The 19,200-nt window shown below is 36.1% G+C and overlaps 1 protein-coding gene across 2 annotated transcripts in view; it reads right to left on the reverse strand.

The window, feature by feature from the left end:
* The window catches only part of HERC4 (HECT and RLD domain containing E3 ubiquitin protein ligase 4), a 117,569-nt gene extending 109,297 nt beyond the window's left edge, over positions 1-8,272 (reverse strand). For both annotated transcript variants that reach the window (XM_008567088.1, XM_008567087.1), the window contains exon 1: positions 7,941-8,272. In XM_008567088.1, coding sequence (XP_008565310.1) covers positions 7,941-8,166 — 226 coding nt within the window. In that variant the 5' untranslated portion in view covers positions 8,167-8,272. The remainder of the gene's footprint in view (positions 1-7,940) is intronic.
* Positions 8,273-19,200: the final 10,928 nt, after the last annotated feature.

Raw genomic sequence — 19,200 nt, forward strand, 5'->3', positions numbered from 1 at the left:
ACAAAAATAAGCAAGTGAACCTATTAATAAAATTCAAGTGAGCAGGCTATCAGATGGTACTTGGCAAATAGATGTTTTCATTTTATCTGTATATAAAAAGTCAAGTTTGCAAAATAGAGTAGGCACCACTTAGGTTACCTTAAGTTTACAAAGGTATTATATTGTCAGATACTTTAAACAGTCTCCCAAAAGCACAAAATAAAGTACTGCCAATGGATTATTAATTATCTGATAGGTTAAACGAAAAAGAAATTTACAGTTGGAATGTCAGCTGACTTTAAACTGAAGATAAAAAACTGAAAATAAAACATTTCATGCCTTTAGACCTAATCTTTCTCTCCACTTACGGTATTAAAATTTCTTACTGCTCACTGAATATTGTCATCGAGTTCACAACAAAAGTCACCTCACTTGCAGCTTTTCTCTGTCCTCCTAAAAGAGTTAACATTCATCCTTTTCCTAGATTCCTTATTTCCATTAATTAATGATTCCACCTAGGATTGTATCTTGCTCTCCCCGTCACACTTAACAATTCACTTCCACCTAGTGAATCCCAGTTCATTCGTTCTGCCTCTCGAATCTCTCCTTGATCTACCTGCTTCTTTCTTGTGTTAAAGCACTACCGTCACAGCCTAATTTCTTTACCTCCAGATTCACTCTCCTCCAATTCTTCCTTTATAAAAAATCCATGATTATTCCCATTACAAATTACTGACCAAATTAAATTCAGACTCCTTAATTTGATTAATTCTGTAATCTGACCTCAATTTTACCTTTCTAACCTTCAGTTAATTGGACTACTATTCCCTTAAATAGGCCTCAAATTTGCCTATTGCCACTGAGTTGCTTCACCTGTAAAGCACTCTTCATTCTTTCCTCTTGAAAATACTGTATGTCCTTCTAGTTCAAGTGCTACCTCTCTCACAGAAACTCATCTACAATCCACTCCATCCCAAATGGTTATCATCTCTATATAGCACTCTTGTTTATGCACCCTATAACACCTAGCACATTTCATATGCCTTTCTATTATTGTGCATTTGTTTTGTTTTCCCTACTAGATCTCTAAATAATATGTATCACATTTACTCAAAAGCTTGTCAAATGAATACATTTTAAAACTTTCATTTACAAATATCTTCTTATGAGCATATCAACTTTGTAAAATGAGACACATTATGCTTAAAATTTTTTAAATAAATTAAATTCAGTATCATTCGTTCTAGATTTGCTAAAATTAAAGATGTTCTTTTTCCTAAGAAAATAAACAGAGATGCAAACAGAGGCCAAATGGCATCATTACTTATAACAAAAATCTGGAAATAAATCCCAAAACACAAAAAACAAATTTTGGTACACCGAAATGATGAAATGTTAAAATATCATTTATAATATATCCTTAAACAGTATTTTAAAACATGGGAAAATAGCTGCTAAGTTATTATTCAATTATCATTAGGAAAAAGAAAATGTTGAAATACAAGAACATACTTCCAATCTGTAATAAGAAACATATATAAGTATAGAAAAGCTCCCAAATGAAAACAGTACTTATGTGTGCATGATGGCATTACAGGTGATTTTTACTTTCCTGTATTTTCTAAATTCTCTACCAAGAATATCCAATACTTTTACAATTAGAAAAAAATTATGAAAAACTAAAAATGTGTTATTTCAGTAGTATGACACCTAGCAAAGGAATAAAATGAAGCTTAACTTGGAATATTAATAAAGAAGTAATCAGGATATTTTCAAATAATTTGTGAGAAATACATTAACTAAAAGATTCCAGAATGTTTTCATTATAGCCAAGAAAGGCAAAACTAAAAATTTTTCATGCTAGAAAGGAAGACAAATGAATAAGTCCAGATAAATAAAATATTATGTTTTAAAGAATGTGCCACCAAAATTCAAGAAATTTCGCTTTTAACAAAAATAATTCCAATAAATTTCTGTATAATTACACACAACACAGGCTTTTTATTTTTGTTTTGTTTTTTGGCATGTAAAGTAACTATCACACTCATTAAGATTTTAAAATAATTAATGCCTTAATTCCATCAGCACGGGAAAAAAATCCAGAGAAGCTGACAGGAGGTATGCCATGGGCTTGCTAATATGGATTCTTCATTAATGCTACCCATTTTTCTACTCACTAACACAATCCTAGCCCAAATAAACTTGTAACAATGTTTAAGTATATCTCTTCTATTAGATTGTCTTTAATATGTATCCCAAGTATCTGATATGCTTTATAACCCAGGAATACAATATTGACTTTTGATTTACATCTTCAAAGCAATTTTTAAAATACATGGTGTTTGTGAAAAATGAGCTTTAACAATGGTGCTACATTTGTGAAACCCTAAGAATTCTTACTATGGAGATGATGGAAACTAAACCACCTAGGCTGCCATTTTCAACAAGAATCCTCAGTAACTGCCTAAATTGTGAAATAAAAATCTACCATACTCTTCTGTTCTTCTAAGGAAAGTATGTGGCGCACTTCCAATCATGTAAAAACACTAATATATCAAACACAAAGAGAAAATCATTGGTTCCAGATCCTTTAAAGAAGCCTCCGTTTGTTAGACTGCTCAGATTAGGCATCCACTGCTAATATTGTTTTCTGTGTGGGTTAAAAGTTTAATAAAGCATTCACCAAACCAATGCATCCTAGAGAGAGATGCATGTTATCTACATGGCAGACTAGATACAACATAACTAATTCAGGTTCCAATGTTAGCCACCAAATCAATCCTGTGCGGCAGTTACTAAGAACCTTGGACAGTACTGCAGCATAGCAGTTTAGACAACAAAGGAATATATAATATGATATATAACAGAGAAAAAAGAAAAGACTGGGTGCTACCATGGTAAGTTTTTGTTCATTTGTTTAAATATTCTTCATACTACACAGGGTTATAATGTAGTACCAAAATGATATCACAATGTAAGCATCTTGGTAAAATAATGATTTACTTCAATAAGCCACCAAATAGAATGGCAAGAAAACAACCTGTCCATTATTACTTGATCTGCCTCAAACAAAAGATATTACTGTAAATAATTCTAAACATAAGCACAATTTAGTGAATAAGGTAGAAGACTGGTAGACTTAAACTTTCAGTCAATTTATAGCTGTTCACCAGTCACCTGCTATTTTTGACAAGTTACTTACCAACTTGTGCTGCCATTTCTCCGTAAACTTATCCCCTAAGATGAGGATAATTCTTGCAAATTGTGTCACAAGCATTTTGAAAGGAACCATGAGTTATTGTGTAATGCTCTTGAAATTCCTCAGATGTGGGGTCCTACACAAAGTAAAGTATCATTATACATCTCTCTAACAGTAGTCATCTGTTTGCATTATGATTTTTTTCCCTACCCTTGACACTGTGATTCTCGGGCACTAACGTTTCTCAAAGTAAGTGTCCAAAGAAAGCCTCCACTCCTAAACCAAGTAATTACTTTTTTCAAGTCTTCATATCATCCATATCTTTCTCTTCCTTAGAAGGTATTGTGAAAGTTAGGAGTTATAAAACATAATGAGCTTCTTTGGTCTTATATGCATTGATTCAATCAGAAATACGTGGGATAATTTGGTGTTTTTAATCTGCTCTTAAGTGAATAATTTTATTTCCCATATTTATTTTCCTATTTTACTTTTTAAATTTCAACTATATTTTAAGGAGCAGTTCATTTATAGATTCATGTTTTATGAACAGAGAAAGTAGGTCAGAAATGAAAAAGAAAGGCAAGCAAGTAATTACTGCTATGTGATCAACACAGCAGTAATGACCCAACAGCAGAAACACCATTTGGCATACAGGAAACAGAATCAATGTTCATCATCTTTGTATTGTCTATAAGAGTTGAACATAAACTACAATAAATTTCACCACACCATTCAAAACTTTACCTATTGCAGACTTTGCTAATCAAGTTAATCTTCCATTCAAGAATAAACCATACCTATTTAAAATTTTAGTTTGTGCTGGTATAAAATTACACCTTGAAAATAGAACTCTCAATGTTCTTATATGGTTCTTAAAATGTCCTTTCTTGAGTTTGTGCACTGGGGGTTGTGGGGGGTGTGGATAATAAAACATGGCGTCTTTATTGTATAACCTCAGTTATAAACAGTAATTTTTAAAAGATTTTTAAACCCTCAGAATTACATTAAAATATAGATGGAAACTAATTTCCCCCAGGTGAACTAAGATTCTTCTGCCTTCTAAATATGCAGGGGAAAAGCTTTGTGGGATAAAGGTAAAATCCACAGGATTTAGAGCAGTGTCAACTTTTGCTAGCCTAGTGAACCTGTTAGTCTCTTAATCCCTTTTAACTTCAATTTCTTCATCTTTAAAATAGGGACCATAACAACTGCCCTACCTACCATGCAAGACTGTTGTGAGGATTAAATGAGATACTCTATTTGAGCTGTAAATCCCGCAAAAAGCTACTGAAATATTCTTTTTTTTTTTCCTTTTTATCTTTTTTACTGACCGGTAACGGGATCGCAACCCTCGGTGTCGCACCCGCACCGGGGACCGGCAACGGGATCGCAACCTCGCAACCCTCGGTGTTGCACCCACACTGCGCTCAACCAGTGAGCGGGAGCCAGTCTCCACATGGGATCCGAACCCTCGGTGGGAGTGCCGCCACGCTCCCAGGCGGCGCACTCTCCAGTGCGCCACCGGGCCGGCCCTGAAATATTCTTTTTTAACAGAACTGTTCCACATCATTTACAAATTATGGTCATAAAACAGTTAAGTACTATTTCTAACATGAAACAAATGGAAACAGATGTGCAAAACATATATTTAGGACCATGGTCACCAAATTATACCTATGATTAGATACATAGTGAATAAAAGATCTGATTAAATACACTTGCTATAGGTTATCTTAAACTCTTCAGAAGTGAATTTACAAGAAAGACTAAAAATAAAAGTAACAATTCACTTAAATGGACTGGTCTAGCATACTGAAGATTAAATATATTTACTTGCTAGGTATGAATGAAGAAATTAAGACACTAGCTTTAAAAAAGTTGTTTAAAAGTTCTTATAAAGGAAAAATACATGAAAGTGAAATAGATATTCACTTTTCTAGAAATAATTCAGAAACAGCTAGCAGTGATTGCAGACGGCAATAATACACAAGAGAACAGAGATGAACATGCAAATATTCTGCACTCTTGGTAAAGGAAATCAGTAAAACCTTTCTATGTGGTTCCTAAAATGTCCAGAATGGAAACCCTCTCCCAATGGGCCACAGGTCAAATCTATTTATTACACTGTAAGACCAAGTCCTCTAGTAGGTTATCAAGTCTCTCAAGAATAATAATCCTTCGTAAGACTACCTCTTTCTCTTTAACTCCTTATTAGTTAAAGAATATTTGTTATGTTCATAAAACCAGTCTATATAAAGAAACAATTCTTAGCTCCCTCCTGTCTGCTTTCTTTCTAATATGAATTTAAGGTTCTGATGAAGTGAACTATGTTTATTACATGGTCCTAGAAATACAAAGACTGGCTCAATTACCAGAAGACTTTAAAACCAATTAAATGAGATCCAACAACTCCTTATCTTCTAATCCGGTCCTCAAACTCACAAATTTAAAAAAGGGTTGGGAAAGGGACACATTTAAATCATTGAAGAATTATTACAAACAGAAATAATTCTAGTTAAAAACATTATTAAAATTTACCACTCAAGACGGAGGTTAAAAGATGAAGCACCTATCACAGCCTCTCCTTCAACCTCTACTATCTCGTACCTCTGCAACCTAGGTACACTTCAATATATCATTGAACCAGGACTTCTGATAACAAAAAGCTTTTTCTCAGTTTCAGGATCCCCTTCCACAAAACCAAGCAATTCCAGCTCCAAACTTATTTTCTGTCTTACCTATGTGATTACTGATAGAATTAAACTTAAGCCTTCATTTTCTCCCAGAAATCTTACTTTAATTCTATCCCACAATGACATTTCCCATTAAATTCCCTAGGCTCAAAGTACACAGCACATCATGTTTTCTCCAGTTGTTTCATTTATGTACATCTTAACTTCCAACCCAATCTCTAAGTTTCTCAAAAAATTCACGCCTTTTAATTTTGTATTCCATGGATTGTGGTGTACCCTGAACAACCATGAGACAATCCTAAAGAGGTATCCTAAGTTAGGGAAACACACCATCCCAACTTTACATTATCAAATAATGCTTCCAGGGTGAATTGACAGGATGATAAAGATGTTACAATGTCAACATGACCTCGAAGAAGGCTCTTCTCGCTAGTTAAGTTTCTCGGAATCCCACCTATAGAGTTAGAAGCTGTTCCAGGCACTATAATCATTATCCTATTAGAGCACAGTGTCTACCATTATCCTGGACACAGAATAGGTGTTTAATAACATTTAAAATTTTTAAACCTTAGTAAATTTCAGTACTACATTGGCAATATCTATGTGCTGGTTATGTACTTTCTATTTGCCCTACAGCCTTTCAGAAAGTATTAAGCAATACAGAGAGGTGTTCAGTTACTTCTATGGGGCATGTTAAGTACAACAGCAGCCCCAATACCATGAGAATCTCAACCTGAGGCAGCATTCCAAGCTAAGGGCCCATCTGCCTTTTAAAGCAGAGGTAACAAACGCATATCAGTAAATTACCACTCATTTCTACCAACATGACCACCTCAATATCTGGTATTATAAAAATCTGGTAAGAGTCCATAAAGTATTTTTTAGCAAAGTAGAATACAAGAAGGCTACCATTTACCTTGAGTTCTGCAATAATTAAACCTACTGTATTAAGCATCGCTATCATTCATCTAATAAGACTAAATTACAAAATAAAGCAGAAGAAAAAAGATTATGACCCTAACCACAAAGAAAGGATGAAAATCATACAGTATTTACAAGCTAGAAAAGTGAGGTTTGGCACGGTGGTGAGATGGTATGAAAGATGGAACATGCTTTAATTGAATGCTTGAATATTTTATATCTACATTAATCTCTCAAAGGTAGACTAACAACAGAAACCACTTAAATAATGAATGGATAAAGAAAAATAACTGCCACAGGAAATACTGAAGTGCCATTACTGTTAAAGTTAAAAAGAACTGTAAGTCAGAACAGCTGCAGTGTCATTTGAATTTATCCCCTTAAGATATTATCATAATTGAAAACAAAACTACAATGATATTCCTAAACATGATAATATTTGATTTTAAACTATGATACCCAGGAAAAGAGAATATGAAAAGTGACCAAATTCCTCAAAATTCTCATGACCCTACAAATTATTTTAAACTTTGCTTGTACAGCTACTACAAAATTAGGACACCTCATACTCACAAAACCTTTAACAGCTAGCACTACTACTTGAAAGTTGGAGATTAGGAGAATAAAAAATATTTTCAACTAAACCAAATAAAATTATATATTTAAAATACTATGATGGGGGATAAATAGAAGAAATAAAATATATTTTGGGCAAGTAAGTGAAAACAAAAAGCTTTCCTCTTAGTTTGGGTTTTTTCCTGATATGTGAAAAACAACACAGCAAATTATGCATTTAAAACCGGTCCAAGGTGGCTGAACAGAACTTAGTAAAGACCTGCTTACTATGTATAGTATTCTATACTATTCTACTCTATATACTAAAGAAATATCTACACACTGCAGGCTGGTTTTCTCAGTTGTTTTACATCACCACACAATAAAGATTTATAACTGCAGTAGTAAAAAAAAAAAAAAAAAATCCGCAAAATAACTAACATAGTTAGAAGCAAACAAATGTACAGGACATATTTAACACCTATTTTGCTTTTAAAGCCTTATAAATAACATTAGCTTAGGACTAGAAAAATTATATCACACTTAAAATGATATAATTATTAAAAATAGCAAATAAAAAATTTTCAAATTACCTGGTTTCTTTCTGGATTTTTCATGACCTAGCTGTCCCAGATCATTACATCCACATGTATACACCGTTCCATCATCCAAAACAAACACAGTATGTCTGAGTCCACATCCTACATCTCGGATCTTCTTATTTATAAAAAAGTCACTTTTTCTGGGCTCCAGTACAATTTCTTCATCAATTCCACCCAAACCTAGCTGTCCAAAAGACGCGTTTCCCCAGCACAACATGCTTGTAATTATTTTGGTCTTCCAGTTTCAATAAAAAACTCCCTTCTGAAACACTGGAAAGGTGGAGGTACTCTATGTCTGAAGAGACAGAAAAAAAGTTAATATGACTTCAAAGGAAACATGATATATAATTTCTTATTTAAGAGCTAGGCTACAATTATTGCTACATAGTAAACAAACATATTTTATAATATGCTACATTTCAATGGGAGCAAGAAATAAGATATATCTCCACTACCCCAAATACCAAGTATACACTGTGAAAAATTTAGCCAACTGCAGAAACATAACCTTGCAATCTCTCTCAAACCGTAGCATAATTGAACCTTCTAATACCTACGTCCACATCAGCAGAAAATTGAAGTTATCTGTAAAAGAAATAAAACCAATAACGGAATTTTTAAAAAATTTCCCACAATTTAAATGACTCTTAAAAGAATTCATACTAACAAGCCATAGAGAAAATCAGGATTCTATTATCAAGCCATAATCTTAAAACAATACCATTCCAACCTCACTACTAATTTTAAAACTAAATCAATGTGCATAATTATAATACAGAAAAAATATGCAGTTTAAATATCAAGATTCTCCCCAAAATTCAACGTTTTCTATCACGAGTGGTAATCGTGACTAAAAAATTTCCCCTGGGCAATCTATCTATACCTCTGAGACAATTATTTGAAAATGAAAAAAAAAATTGCAAATAACCCCTGTACTGCTGATTTTTAACGAATAGGAATGGGGGCTGGGAAACTGGCAGTTCGGTGGCGAAATCTGTAGAACTTTCCAGTACACTGACTGAACATTTCTTCTTTTGTAAAAGACACAAATAACAGAGTCCACTTCATCTAAGCCTACACAGATTTTTTAAACACATCGCATTACTAAATAGCGCCTTTACAGGAAGTCAGCCTTATTCCTGTTGTAGTCAGCCACATTCCTTACACAGCACCTGCAAAGTTTCAAAACCCAATTTTCCTACGTTCGGGCGAGCAAGCGTCGAATATGTCCCATTCCACGACCCATTCATTCACAAAAGTTTGATTTCATTCTTTGGGGCATACGAACTCGATAGTTCCCGAGAGTTCTGCATCGTCTTCCCGTACTTTTTCTTTTTAAACGAGAGGACAGGAAAAGATCCCCGATTTTATCCCCGAAAATACCTCCGGTTAAGCGCGCGAGGTTTAACCATCGAATGTTAAAAAGTCAGAAGGGGTATTGGAAAAGCGTCCTCCAGCCAGCAACAGGTAGGGGAACGAAAAACAGTTTAGTCCTATCTCTCCCTGAACATGCACCCAGATCAGTTCACGGGGACCGGGTAAGAGAAATCGTCTGCACACACCCAACCTCGCGGGCCGACCAGGCAACTAAGGCAGCCGCCCGCTGGCAGAAAGCGCAGACACCGGCGGACGTAGCCTGGCACCCCGCAGCCTCAGCCCAAAGCAGCTTCCCCAGGGAGGTGCGACATTCCAGTCCCAGGACCCGGGAGCCTCGACCCTGCCCTCGCCCCCCGCCCCCCACCCCTAGAAAGCGCTGAGAAAGCGCCCTGCGCCAGGCCGGCCTGTATCCGCCCAGCTCGGCCTGCCCCCTTCCTAACGCCGTCACACGCCCCCGAACCCACAGGGGCAACGACTCACCCGGCCCCTCAGAGCAGGGGCAGCCCAAGGCGACGGGGGGAAGACCCTCCCCAAAGAGCTAGGCGGCACGGCTGCTGAGGCAGGTCTCCAGCTCCCGGAACTCTCCTCCTTCAGCCAGTGGCGGCGATCTTCTCCGGCGTCTGGATAGCCACTCCGCTGCTTTCCCTACCCGGTCCCTATGAAACTTTACCGGGTTCCTCGGAGAAAAGCAGCCGCCACCGCTGTCCAGTCCGGAGACAGCCGTCAGCGACCCGGATGGAGCGGGAGGGGAAGGACAAGAGGCGAGCGGGGCGGACAGCACGAGGGGTGGGGAGAGTTAGGGGAGAGGCTGGGGAGGAGAAGGGGAAGAGGGAGGTGGCTACGCGGGGGAGGGGTCGGCCGGAAGTGGACCGCGGAGCACGCGCGCGAGCCTGCTCACTTCCCGGCCCATGCGCCTGCGCCGGAATCCTCCTGGGGCTCACCGGCCCGGGCGCCTGCGCAGTCTCTTTGCGAAGGGGGAAGCGCCAAATACAGAAGCTGGGGTTTACGAAGACAAATGACGAGGATGTCAACGCCTTTTCAACAACGGTTCGGCATAAATAAGGGCTTTTTACTGAAAAAAATCTCTTTTTTGGTTTGTTTGTCTTTCTGTCCATAGGTTCCAGTCTTTTTATTATTTTATTCTGCCTTTTTCCAAGGAGATTTTGAAGTAGCAAATGAAATATCAGATATGGTTATAAAAGTGGTGAAGACTTTTATTCCTTAGCCTCAACTGGAGCTAATCTGAGGATGTAAGATATATTGATAGGAATGGCTGAAGCTACTTGCATTAAGTGTTAACACTACCAGTTCAGGTTTCCGACAATAGCGTTGCCTCCCATCACTGCGCTCTTGCTGGAAGATAAGCTTAAATCACAAGGCCTTCTTCAATCAGAGAAAATTAAATAACGCATGTGGTTAGAGTCCCTGCTTCATAAAACCGAAGTCTGGGTTTCCTAGGCAAGTCTTAACATGATCTCTTAAAAAGCAGAAAAACTCGAAGCCACAGTTTTAAAATGTTATGGTAGACTTTGCTAGAACCTGTGACTTCACGGTGAATGTTGAGAATTTAGAAGGAATTCCACAATAGGCCATATTGCTTTATCTCTTATTGAAAACAATATTTCAGATTAGCAAGTGTCTGTGCTAGAATATGTTTAACTAACTTGTGTTGGTTTCTCAGGGTTGCCATAACAAATTACCACAAATGGGTGGCTTAAAACAACAGAAATTTATTGTCTCACAGTTCTGAAGTCCAGAAGTCCAAAATGAAGGTGGCAGCAGAGTTGGTTCCCTCTTGAGTTGTCACAGGGAGAATCTTTTCCACGCCTTTCCCTTAATTTCTGGTGATTGCCAACAATCCTTGGCAATCCTTGTAGAAGCATCTCTGTAATTTCTGCCTCAATCTCCAGCTGGTGTTTTCCCTGTGTATGTGTGTCCAAATTTCCCTCTTATAAGGACACCAGTGATTGGACTTGGGCCCACACTAATCCATTATGACTTCATCTTAACAGGATTACATCTGCAAAGACCTTATTTCCAAATAATGTTAGATTCACAGGCACCAGAGCTTAGGACTTCAACATATTTCGAGGAAGGGCCAGATTCAACTCACAACAGTATGTTACAAAAATAAGCGTAAAATGACAAGATGCTTAAGCAAAGAAAACATAATTTTAATATTAGGAGTGCTGGGAATGCCCACAAAACACCTTATTTTGATAGCTTCATTGCTCTTGTAGGACTTTTTTTGTTGTTGTCTTTTAACCTTAAGGCCTTGTTGCCTCAATATATCATCAAAAGGGAAGTCGTGGGACTCGAGAGCTTTAAGATATGTACTTGAGGCTACAACAAATAAACATTAAAATTTGAGTGACTTAATGTAAATGTATTTTTTTACCTTTTTAACAGTCCAAGTGGGTTTTACTAATGAGTGAAAACTGATTTCCAGAGACCTTGGGAGTTGGGGGTAGGAGGAGCTTCTTAAAACCCTTGTCTGGGAAGTGCCACGTTTCACTGCTGCACACATAACATTAGCAAGAACTACACACTTAGAGACAAGGGTGCTGGAAAGCATAGTCCCTGAGTTTCCAAGTACTGCTTTATTTTTTGGAAAAGAGAGCATGAATTGGTGGACAGCTGTCTTTGTTACATGGATGATTCTCTATCTGGAATATTTCTAAAGATAAATCTTGCTTGTAAAAAGTGGAATGGACATTGCTGATGTTCCTTTTAGTGTTATAAATCTATGAAACTGTGGTGCAAAATCTTAGAAAATAGCCTTTGGTTGTATTTAAGATGAAACAAGTATAGGGTCACAGGGTTATCAGGATAATGTAAATTTCTTGTATAAAAGCAGGATGGGATTTTGGCAAGGATGGCATATGGCGTTGGTTTTCTGGATTCAGACCCAGACCCCTACAGCTCACCTAAGACCTTTGTTTTCCATCCCCCCCAACACACAGACATGTACTAATGGTCTATTTTATAGAAAATTACTCCTTAGTCATAATTTCTACAATTATGTTTATAATCCATATCTTGCTGGGTTGTTGTGAGAATTTACTAAGATAATATGTACAGTGCCTTGTACATCGCAAGAATTTTGTAAATGTTAGCTTTAACTATTACTAGTATTCTCTCTCCTGAACTATTAGTAAAAGAATATTTGAGAAAGCAGTACATTTCACCAGAAATAAAGTAATTTTAATTTAGAACAAGAGTAAAGTATTTTTTACCTATTGTTTTTATTTTTGACAAACAATGCTCAGGCTGTTGAGAGACCAATAAAAGATTTATTTATTCTTGTGCCACTCTTCTTGCAAGCTTCCGTGTAGCCATACTGCTTCTGCTGGATCTCACCTCACTTCCTTCATTCAGGTCTCTACTTCATGTCACTTTTCCAGTCTTCCCTGGCCACCCTATCCGAAAACCATCCCCTCATTCCTTATCATCCTATCCTGCTTTATTTTCCTTCATATTCATTATCACTACCTGACATTTTATTATATAATACATAAATATGTAATATTATGTTTATTATACGTGTAAAGGAAATAGATAAGCAATTATATAAATCTATAAATATATGCTATGTAAATAGATATATAACTTTATCTCTTCCATTAGAATGAAAACTCCATAAAGGCAAGGATTGTCCGTTTTGCTCAGTGTTCTATCCTCCAGTATTTTGAACATTTCCTGGCCCACAGGAAATATGTGTTCAAAAAATATTTATTGAATTAATTAATTAATGGTGCTGGCAGCATTGTAAAGGATCACAATCTTTTTATAAATAAGTTGGCAATATATCTGAAAAGCTGGTAAATTTCACTTAATAGTTTATACTAATAGAATACTTACTGTGAGACATTGCACTAAACTATTTACCTGTATTACATCACTTCTGGAGTCTGTCCAAAGGGAGGAAATACAAGATGCATTCAACAAATCTTTTTTTTTTTTTAGCTGGCTGGTATGGGGATCCAAACCCTTTGGTGTTGTAACACTGCACTCTAACCAACTGAGCTAACCAACCAGCCCCCAGCAAATCTTTATTAGGCACATACTATGCGACACCCTACCAATTCTAGTAGTAGAAATAGGAAAAAACAAGGAGACAGGAAAACAAAAGTATAAAGGTTTTTATTGCAGTGTTAATTTCTATAACAAAAATTAAAAGCAACCTAAGTTCCAACAGTGGGGAAATGAGCAAGCAAATTTTGATATGTGGCTGGTAAAATGATTTGAAAGACTATTGATGCAAAATGTTCAGGACACAATAGTAGGGTTTTTCAGAGGAGCAAAAGACCAATGTTACCTATGTACCTTCTGCCTGTGGATAATCTTATTAGCCTGGGATTCTGAACATTTGCTAAGTACATGTAGTTCTACCAACTTCATCTCCTCTCATTGACACTAGAGTTCTTCCCACTGTAAAATCTATTTTCCCATTCATCTTTTCACTGTCCTTTCACTTCTTATACTTTTTTCTTGCTTTCTTCTATTTGAATATTAAAAAAAAAAAAAAAAAAAAAAAAAGGAAAAGTGGCACTATTTTAAAAGCAGTGGACGGGGCACAAGGCTGTGTATATACTAAAAACCACTGAAGTGCACACTTTAAAAGAGTGACCCTGGCAGTCTCTTTGCGAAGGGGGAAGCGCCAAATACAGAAGCTGGGGTTTACAAAGACAAATGACGAGGATGTCAACGCCTTTTCAACAACGAGACTGGACAAAGCCCAAATAAACCTCTCGGCTTCAAGCATTTTAGACAGGACCATTTGATTCAGCAAACATTTGTGGAACGCTTACACAGGACCAGAAAGCCTGTTATGTTCTGGGTGATACAAAGAAAACAGAGTTAAGACAAAGATGGCGATCAAACATTTGTGGAACGCTTACACAGGACCAGAAAGCCTGTTATGTTCTGGGTGATACAAAGGTAAATAAATTAATTAAATAAATTGATTTCAAAGGTACTCTATGGTCAGTGAGACACAAAAAACAATAATTACAATATAATGAAATAAATTCTTATAAGGATCTGTGAAAATAGTAATCCTTTTATTGTTAACTTGGAATGAATAGAATGGTACTGTCGAAAAGAATTTGTTAGAAATTGTCACCAAATCATAGATTCCACCTTGAGGGACAACTGGAAATGCCTCTTCTAGTCATTTTTACCCACTTCTGCTTTCCAAGTTTAGGGCCTTCATTCAATCAAGCACTTGCACAGCCACACCTTGTTTGGTCCCTCAGTGAGTCATTCTCTACATCTAAAGCATTCCCCTCTTTTCATCCTCTGTCTTAAGGGCTCTATGGTCTTCTCTTCTTGTGCTGTGGCCTACCATTATGGCTTGAGCCTGAAACATACACAAGGCAGTCAAATCTTTCACAAGATTTGTTCAAGTCTTTACCATGCACCTCCCAATTCTAGTAGAGAGACAAAAACAAGTACGTAGGCAGATAAAAATATTGCAAGTTGTAATAAATACAAACAAGGGGTGGAGATAGAGAATAACAGAGGGAATCCTTAAAATAGGTAGGCATTGGAGGAGTTGCAATTAAAACAAGAGAAGGATCAAGCCCTGTGAAGAGAGAGATGAGAAAACATTCTAGGTGGAGGGAGCAAAATGAAGCCCTGGAGGCAGAAAACAATTTGACGTTTTCCAGGAACTAAAGGAAAATCAGCTGATAACACCAAGGTTCGTGTACTGGCCAGCCACCAAAGAAATAAATAAAAATAAAATTTTAAAAAAAATTTTTTTAATGGAAGAAAATTGTATAGATGGAGCACAGAGATGCTAGATATGTTTGGAGATAGGCAGAGAGTAGATCAGGCAGTCAGAGGTAGATCGAGTAGGACATAGTAGGAGTTTAGTTTTACTCCAAGTACCATTCAAAGGTTTAAGCTGGGAGAGACAGGGTAGTGATCATACGTGCTAAGAAAAAGATAACATTGCTGCTGAACTGGACAGGATTGCCGGATTATAGGAGAGTAAAAATGGAGGAAGTTAGATTATTTAGGAGACTTTTACAGTAATCCAAATGGGAGATAATAGTGGTGGTGATGATGGTGAAGTGAAGAAGGTAGATTCAAAACATGCTTTGGGGATAGGATTAACAGGGTTGTGATCCGTGGTCTGCAGGGGATCAGAGAACACTGGGCCACTGGTAGTTTTGACTTGAGGAACTGAGTGAATAGTAATAACATTTATAAACATGAGGATGGCTGTTGAGGGAAGTGGACAGAGGACAGGTTTCAACTAGGAAAAATCAAATGCTCTGTTTTGACCTAAAGTTTGGGAAATCAAGAGTGTGTTTTTGTATTAGTTTGCTAGGGCTGCCATAACAAAATACCACAGACTGGGTGGCTTAAACAACAGAAATTTATTTTCTCACAGTTCTGGAGGCCAGAAGTTCAAGATTAAGGTGTCAGCAGATTTGGTTTCTTCTGAGGCCTCTCTGCTTGCAGATGGCCACCTCCTCCTGTGTTTTCACGTGGTCCTTCCTTCCTTGGTCTGTGTGTTCTCTGTGTGCTAGTCTCCTCTTCTTATAAGGACACCAGTTATATTGAATTAGGGCCCACCCATATGATCTCATTTCATTTTAATTACCTCTTTAAAGGACCTGTCTCCAAATATAGTCACATTCTGAGGTACTGGGGGTTAGGACTTCAGCATATGATTTCTGGGAGGGACACAGTTCATCCCATAGCAGTTTCTTTCTTTCTTCTGTATTGTATTATAAAGTCATTTTTCTGTTATCCTAGATAGGTATGGACCTTTCCCAGAAATTAATGAGAAGGAAGAAATATAACTCTCTCCTGCTACATAAATGAGAAATCAGACCAGGAAATGTGGCCCTTCTTTCTAGTAGATGCAAGCAAAACAATTTCATTGATAATTTATGTTATGGAATATGCCACTTAATCTACAACATAATGAATAATAATTCTGTGTATTTATTATAGGAATCCTTCTGCACCTTCACCCTCACGATTATCCCAACCTTCTTTCCCGCTCCAGATTACATTCTGGCTTCAATTTCCTTCTCAGTATCCCAGCTTAAAAGAGTAGTAATGCTTATATCATGAATATCAGAAATATTTTTTAAATGCTCTCTTTTTATAACTCTGTATGATTTTCTTGTGTTTGTTTCTATCCACTAAATTACAGGAATTTAACTGACATTCAAGCAAGCTTAAACCTGAAAAATCACATGTAATGTGGCCCTTGACCAGTATGTGGGGATGTTCATGCATTTGAAATTATAGTGTGATTCCTCCAGTTATGACTATTTCTTAACAGAGAAAGTTTTAAAATTCCCCTTTGTGTGTGTGTGTGTGTGTGTGTGTGTGTGTGGTAGTAAACAATAAGAATTGTGTTTAGAAACAAAGATGTAACTGTATAATAAATTATGCTTTAAAATTAACTTTATCCCACAGCAATCATAATATGAGAATTCTGTGAGTTCTAATTAATAGTGAGCATCACCAAAGTAATAAAGTAAGAAGCGTGGTGTCTATGAGTCTCTTAAGCCCATGTGTTTTTCTTTTAAAGAAAACAGAGTTAAAATGGCAATAAAGAGGAGGAATCTCAACTATTAGAACTTATCAGTCATCTTTTTGAGAAGCAAATTGAACTATTTTGTTGCTACTGATTTCAAAGGGTCTTGTAAAGATATTTGAGGTTGGAAAGTTCTAATTGAGCTGTCAGAAATATGAAATCTGGGAAGAATATTTATGTGTATGTTTAAATTGCACACCTCATTACCCTCAAATAGAATCAGGACTAAAACTAATTGTAACTAAACATTTTTGAAAAAAATTAACAATACTGTTTCTTTGAATAGAAATTAGCCAGACCATGAATATCTTCATGTACTGAATCCTTTATTATTAACTTTCAAAGTAATGTTATTAACATATTTCAAAGTAATGTTATAAAGGACACGTTCTTGTTAAAAATCTTATTTAATTATCACTTTTTATAAGGGGATCTGACAATACATTTTAGATTCTTGATTGAGCATTAAGATTTTTATGAAGGCAGCACAGGGAACCACAAAAGTAAGGAGATGGAAAACCTTTTCAATGCCTCCTACCCACAATTCCTTATGTTTATTGTGCTCCTTGTGTTTACAGAACCAATTGTCTTTAGCATACAGATAACTTTTATACACATTGGTTGCAATTTTTTTAAAAATTATCTACTGCTACTCTTGCTTCCTTTGGAAAAATGAAAAAGAGTATCCTAATAGCTAGCATCCAGAAATAAATAAAACACCAACATTTTTATGGACAGATTTTCATTAGAGTTTGAAAATGTGTTTATTTAATCTCAATGTAAGATCTGATAGCCTGAGGGAGCAATTGAGCAGTAGTGAGTAGGGAGGACAGAGTGTTCCTAGAAGACAAATTATAGTTGCCACCTCCACATTGACTAAATACAGTGTAACCACATTAAAATGACAGAAATGTTTGCCTCCAAAAAATGCTATGCAGTTCAAGCTGCTGTTTTACCCTTAAAAAAAAAAAAGCCAAACAAGAAAAAAGTGCTCTTTATAAACGTGGGATCTTAATAAGTGAATTGAAGTGTTTCATGATCTTCACTTTTCAACAGTTAGCAGTGAGCACAACTGGTTAGAGCAAGGTGCTGATAACACCAAGATCAAGTGTTCGGATCCCCATATGGGCCAAAGAAAACCAAACCACTTGATCTGTTCAATCTTTAAAAGGAAACCTTATCTAGCAAGCTAACTTCCAAAGAACAGCTTTCAAACTGCTCCCATTCCCAGGCTCTGATATCGTTGACAATAAAGCAAAAATCCTGTGGAATGATAAATCTTAAAATTGTTCTTAGTGTTGAAACATCTTTTTTTTTTTAAAGGACTGCATAATCAGGGAATATAATTGTATACTGAATCTATGGTAGTGGTAGAATACTTTATCATCATTTTCTAAGTCAGTTACAAATGGAGAGACTGTATAAAGATGGTTTATTTCATTTAGTGTAAAATTCTTCTGTATTAAATTCAAATTTGCTGGGACTGGCCTGTCCCTATACCCGCCAGCAGCCAAAAAAAATAAAATATATAGATAGATAGATGATAGATAGATAGATAGATAGATAGATAGATAGATAGATAGATAGATAGATAGATAGATAGATAGATAGATAGATAGATAGATAGATAGATAGATAGATAGATAGATAGATAGATAGATAGATAGATAGATAGATAGATAGATAGATAGATAGATAGATAGATAGATAGATAGATAGATAGATAGATAGATAGATAGATAGATAGATAGATAGATAGATAGATAAGATAGATGATAGATAGATAGATAGATAGATAGATAGATAGATAGATAGATAGATAGATATTCAAATTTGCTTAGTATGGGAAAGTCCCACTTTTAAATATTAAAATAGCTTTCATTTAAAAATATTAATGCTTATTGTTAATAATTTAAACTCTTCAGTAAAATGTAATGAAGAAAATAGCTATCAAAAATACCGCCTCAAGAGATACATACTGCTGACCTTATATTGAATATCATTCTGATGTTTTTCCATACTCCGAAGTATATAGTATACACATAGAGGTGAATGTAACCTTATATTGAATATCATTCTGATGTTTTTCCATACTCCAAAGTATATAGTATACACATAGAGGTGAATGTAATTTTACCTAAAGGATCTTGAAGTTTTGTAAACTATTTTTACTCAGCAAGGTGCTCAGGACCTCTTTCCAACTATTGGGAAGCTTAGTTGTATTCATATAGAAGACATATCCAGACTACAAACCTAGAGGGGCAATTATCCACAAATATAAATAAATAAGGGATATGTTCAGTCTTA

This window comes from Galeopterus variegatus, unplaced genomic scaffold, assembly GCF_000696425.1.
Source record: "Galeopterus variegatus unplaced genomic scaffold, G_variegatus-3.0.2 Scaffold293, whole genome shotgun sequence".
NCBI classification, from domain to species: Eukaryota; Metazoa; Chordata; class Mammalia; order Dermoptera; family Cynocephalidae; genus Galeopterus; species Galeopterus variegatus.